Source organism: Sciurus vulgaris (assembly GCF_902686455.1).
Source record: "Sciurus vulgaris genome assembly, chromosome: 11".
NCBI classification, from domain to species: domain Eukaryota; kingdom Metazoa; phylum Chordata; class Mammalia; order Rodentia; family Sciuridae; genus Sciurus; species Sciurus vulgaris.
The window spans coordinates 23,328,334-23,334,233 of record NC_136472.1 but is presented as its reverse complement, the minus strand read 5'-3'; the positions used below and the strand labels follow the sequence as shown (position 1 = coordinate 23,334,233).

General features: G+C 38.0%; 1 protein-coding gene across 1 annotated transcript; it reads right to left on the bottom strand.

Annotated features, from left to right (window-relative positions):
* Positions 1-3,929: 3,929 nt before the first annotated feature.
* LOC306639007 (olfactory receptor 4S2-like) lies at positions 3,930-5,158 on the bottom strand (the record flags this gene model as incomplete). Its single annotated transcript, XM_079102452.1, is given in 2 exon segments — positions 3,930-4,261; positions 4,264-5,158. Coding segments are annotated over 2 exon segments (933 nt in total). The 3' UTR covers positions 3,930-4,223.
* Positions 5,159-5,900: the final 742 nt, after the last annotated feature.

Genomic DNA, 5,900 nt, shown 5'->3' with positions numbered 1-5,900 from the left:
TTGAAGGGACATGACTTTCTGTTTTGAGAAAATTCAGTTTTGTTTTGATCCCCGGAAACTAAAAAAAAAAAAAACAAAAAAATGCTGAAATACATCAAGTAAGAACTCATTAGGATTTCTGTAATATTTTCCTTTTAGGAAGCCTAAAACCAACTAGCCAATGTCATAGGTCTTTTCTGGTTTCATTACTTAGATTTCTTTGACTCTGTTATTCACTGTGGTGGCCACACCACCCTGACCTTGGAGGTGGAGTGCTGCCATCGTGGATTCAATTATTCAATTTATATTTAGATTTTTCCTGTTCAGGGACCACAACTTCTACTGTGGGGTCCCACCACAGGGAAGAGCAATCATAGAAATCCTTAAAGATGTCAGGACTCCTATCACAAATATATTACTCATGGTTGTGATAAAAGATATACTTTGAACTCTTCTAGGGTGGGTGAGTCTTAAATGATAAATCACTGTGCATTCCAATTTCTCTAAGCCTTTCAATAACTTTCTAATCCTTAATCCCGGAAAGCTCAGCACTTCTAGCTCACGAGGACTACATTTTGGTCCTTTTTGCAGCTAACTAACCAAAAAGAGCCCTTCCTAACTTCGTGACACACAACTATAAGAACATTTGCTTTGTGAACTTGCATCTATAAATTTAGCCTGATCCAACTTTGTTCCACCATTATCCCACATTTGATATTCATTGACACATATGTTCCTGGATTCCTATCTCCATATATTAGAAAAATCATGTAGTTTTTTAGGAGTGTAGTGCACCTAGTCAGGGTCACACTTTGTAGTTCTTTTGGGGTAATTTAGACTTGAATCTAGATATAGGTCTAGAAGTAATGAAGGGAAGTGGGATTTAGTCCTAAGCCGAGGCACCATTTTCTTTCAGGGCAACAGCCTAAGTGAGGCTATGAGAGAATCCTCAGGCAATGACAAGTAATCTGTAGACAGGGGTGGAAAGACCACCTACTGGTAGCAGGAGAGCACTTCTTCAGGATATACAGCAGCTTGTTCACTTGCAAAAACTCACAGATCTTTCTGTTCCATATTCTCAATATCCTCATCCATCTTGTGATGGGGGCCAGGACCTGAATGTCACCTGTGACTCATCCGTTTCCCTGTCATTTTGTGTTCCACAGATGCAGAACCTGATGTGGGGATTTCTATGAAGGTAACAGACAGAAGCAGGAACTGAGGGAAACTGATGAGGTGAGGAGAAGAAGAATGTGGTATCAAAATAAGTTTGACTTTAGCCCAGGGACTTGACTGCTATGGAGTATTCATTCTACTACAAATTTAGTGTACCCATATGAGAACATGGGATTTTTTTTTTTTTTTTAACACTGCTCCTCCCTGGAAAAGGAACACACAAACACTCAAGTTGTTCTTTAATTTGACACTAATATTTTAACTCCCCTATAATACAGATGATAGAAGTGACTTCTCTCAAAAGGATATAAGGAAGGAAGACTTTACACATTCATTTTTGAAGAATTTTTAAATTTTTTTTTTACTTTTATACCAAATGCCATGTTCCTCTTAAAATTTCAAAGTTCTAATTACTGAAATACACTACCAATAGGGTACTAAGAATTAATTAGAGCAATTCCTAATAGCAAAGTGTGAGTGATAAAATCATATTGCCTTGTATATTTTTAGAAACACATGTTAACTGAAAGAACTAAAATATACAATGCATTCATGTTTTGAAATTGATTTAATTTTTCTTTATTGCAATGAAAACCAATGAATGGAGGCAGTTCCATCTCTTTTAACATATAGCAGGTTTTTCAGTCAAGATGTTTGTTTCCTACAACAGAACATAACTACAGTTCTTACACTTTGCCCTGATAACAGAATTATAAAGCCCATTATGTGTGAGATCATGATGGGCATTGTAAGTTAAAGAATGTCAGAGCTAGGAGGGACCTAGAGGTCGTCTGACCTATTTGTCTTATGTACAATCTCAGAGAAATAAAGCAACAGTGAGCAACCAAGGGTCTTCTCTCCTCAAGGCTTGCTCCTGTGGGTGACAGCACATCCCACCTTAGCACTGCTGTGTTTTCTGGCATCGATTTGGGTAGGGAACTGGATCAGGAAAGGGCTCCAACACCAGAGGCTCCAGTGCCTTCAGCTTGTCTTGACCCCACTCTTTCCCAGCCCCATTCTTCATGTCTGTATTTCTCAGTGTGTAAATGAGGGTGCTAAGTGAGGGGAAAACAATGGTGTAAACAGAACATACACTTTGCCATTGCTGGCAGAGTCAGCCCTGACATAGGTGAAGAAGAGGGACAAGAAGAAGAGGAAAACCACAGTGATGTCTGAGGGGCAGATGGAGAGCTTTGAGGGGTACTAGGAGGAATGACTCATCAACATGAACAGGGGCGATGATGTAAGAAATTACAAAGGCAACAAAGATCAAGAGGGATATCACCCTGTTGTGGTAATGATTGTCATGTCCAGGAGCCTCATGTCAGCTCAGTCTAGCTTCAGCATGGGGAACACATCACAGAAGTAGTAGTCAATTTGATGTGGGCCAATCTCCATGAGCATCTCTCTTTTAGGAACTTGAACAGAACTGTGGGTTATGACAGTTGATATACAGGCACAAGGTTTCCCTTGGGGTGAAAATGATTGAGAATGTTTCATTGAGAAAATGATGGTATATGGAGGCCTGGGGGATAACCAGATATTTGAGGGCTCTTGGATATCATAAGCAACTTATTACCAATAAAATGAGAACTACGTGCTATCATAATGCTTCAGGTGAGGTGAAAACTGGTGAAGAACATATTAGGAAATGGTATTTTGCATAAAACTTCCTCAGAGCATGTTCTATGTATCTGCAAGTTATTATTCTGATTCTTTCTCTAATTTTCAAACATATAAATGGAAGAAATGTCACATTGCTTTTTTTTTTTTTTTATTTTAGAAGCCCCTGCATCACCATCAATAGAAAGTTTGCAAGGAATTTTAGAAATAAAATCAATCACAAAAGAGTTGATGTATTCCAACTTCCCATACTAATACCACTCAGTTAATTGACCCAGTATTATAAAAGGTAAATGTCCATTTCTTTACTTCTGTGAACCTGTATCAAAATGCATTGTTAAAATGATCTGTAAATTTCTCCCAGACCTTAAATCCTAGACCCTAGACATAATTGACATCATAATATTTTAAAATGGCAATTATAAAGGATCATGTTTTGATAGTTGTGTCCTTCTTTAGGAAATTGTTATCTTTACTGAGACTCCTTTTATGGAAATAGAGAGATCCTAAGCTTTCACATTTTGAGATTTGAACTGCAGTAAATACTATTAAACAATATGAAAAAATGTACTTACTGCACATTTAATACTTTATTAACAATGCTTCTAAGGTTAAACAATGTAATGTGATTATTCCATTTACATTGTACTTGTCAACACTATTACTTGGTTATGAGAACCCTCAAATAGATGTCCTTAGTCTTAGTCTTTCCTAGACAATGTTGTTATCACATACAGTCAACGTGTTATACAAAGGGCCTCCTGAACTTTTTCCTCATGTTCACCGAAATTCTGTGTCCCTTGACCTCATTTCCCTGGAGGGTGCAGGAAAGAGCATTCTGTTTTCAAGTGAAAGAGACACAGACCTGATATTTTCTGTTGCTCTATCACCTGTATCATGGTCCCCACTAAGAAACTGAATTTAATCCGCCCTAAGTATCATTGTCTGTGTGTAACAGAAACAAAAGTGTTAGGGTAACTGGAAGTGCAGAGCCAGAGGAAAGCTGTCTGATTCAAACTTTGTAGGAACTAATGTTTTCAAAACATGCTTTTCAGCAAATCATATTTACCCTGATAACTGTGTCACAGTTATCTAATATGTACTGGGAGAGTTCTTAACCCTGTAAACAACTCCAGTAATTCAGGGTAGGTTTTAAAATCATGTAAAGAAAATGAAAACAGGTAAAAATGAGAGAAGATAGTGAGACTGAGATTCTGTGCTTAGTAAGATTTCTTCAGTCATGATATTTTAAGAAAGTGTTTGATTAATAAATAAACAAACAATTACTAAGTAATGATGAATGACAGCCTAGTTTTTAACAATATGTTTTTGTGTCATTTTTCCTCCTGAAAATTTAGTTGAGTCATAATTTTGTTTGTTGTGAACTGTGTATAAGCAAGACTGACAAAACTTAAGATTATTCTGCCTAAAATTATTACTTCCAACTATTTGCCATTAGCATTCTCGAAAACCTTCCACTCCACAATTTCCTCATGGCATTCTTTACTTCTGCATTTCTCAGAGTATAAATCATAGGATTTAGCATGGGAGTGATGATGGTGTAAAACACAGCCACCATCTTATCCTCTGAGAAGGTCACATTAGGGCGCATATATGTGAACACACAGGGACCAAAAAAGATGATGACCACCGCAATGTGGGCACCGCAGGTGGAGAGAGCTTTGCGTCTTCCTTCTGCTGACTGCTTTCTCAGAGACACCAGAATGACACTGTAGGAGATGAGCAAAAATACAAAACTCCCCAGAGTGACAGTACCACTGTTGGCTGTCACAACAGCACCAATAACATAGGTGTCTGTGCAGGCAAGTTTGAGCACAGGACGGACATCACAAAAGTAGTGATCGATCTCATTGGGTCCACAGAAGGCCAGGTGGACTATCAGAGCCACTTGGATAATGGAATGCAAGAATCCACTTACCCAGGTCCCCAGCAATATTTTACTGCACCTCTCTCGGTCCATGATGGTCATGTAGTGCAGGGGTTTACAGATGGCCACATAACGATCATAGGCCATTACTATGAGGATGAAGATCTCAGTGCCACCAAAGAAATGCACCCCAAAAACTTGCAGCATGCACCCCACAAAAGAGATAGTTTTCTTCTTTGCTAGCAGGTCAACAATCATCTTGGGGGCTGTGACCGAAGAGAAGCAAATGTCCACAAATGACAAGGAGTTGAGGAAGAAATACATGGGAGTCTTCAGAAGATTCCCCATGAAGATGGTCAGCATGATGAGGAGGTTTCCCAGAAAAATGACTGTGTAGAAGAAGGAGAACACCACAAAGCAGGCTGCTTCAACCTCTGGGTTCTGAAAAAGGCCCCGGAAAATGAATTCAGTTACATTGTTTATTTTTTCCATGGAATGGGTCCAGTAGGTCAAATTCTTGAAAGAATTATATAACCTAAAAAAAAAAGAAAAAAAAAAAAAAAAAAAGGAAAGAAAGACTTTCAGGATTTATTTTTAACTCAGAATAAATGAATGATCAGAGTATTTGAAAATGAAAAAAATGGGTACTGACTGCTGGTTGGCACTAAAGTGTATTTATTCTGATGCCTTTTCCTGTATAATATCCCTTTTCCAGTTTATTCACTTTAAATGAGGAAGCAAAGTCCAGAGAAATAAATCACTTCTAAATGTAATGAAAGTCACATATCTAGTTAAGAGTTTATCTTAGATATCTGAGTTTATATTTATTTGTGGATAAAAACTCACTTAGTTCTCTTTCTGTAAAAGATACAATCAACATTTGGAAGAACTGTATGGATATGGTGTTATCTGTATATCTGATTAAATGTCCCTTACTTGGATCATAGAAGTAAAAACATGTCCACATGGTGCCTTCTGAATACTGCCATGCCTGGTCACTACATCCACTTAGGTTTCCCTGATATGTTGAGGTTGGGTGACTTCTGCAGGCTCTTCTTCATGAGCTTATGGTCCCTGCTGAGCTTAAGTACCTACAGTGAATAGGTGCTGGAGTGTGTAATCGAAAGAAGAGGACTCCTACACAAACCTGACTCTGAAATGACATTGCTGTAAACTGGGTAAATCATTTACCATTAAGGAGCTTTCATTTTCTCATTTGTGAAAACACAGACTT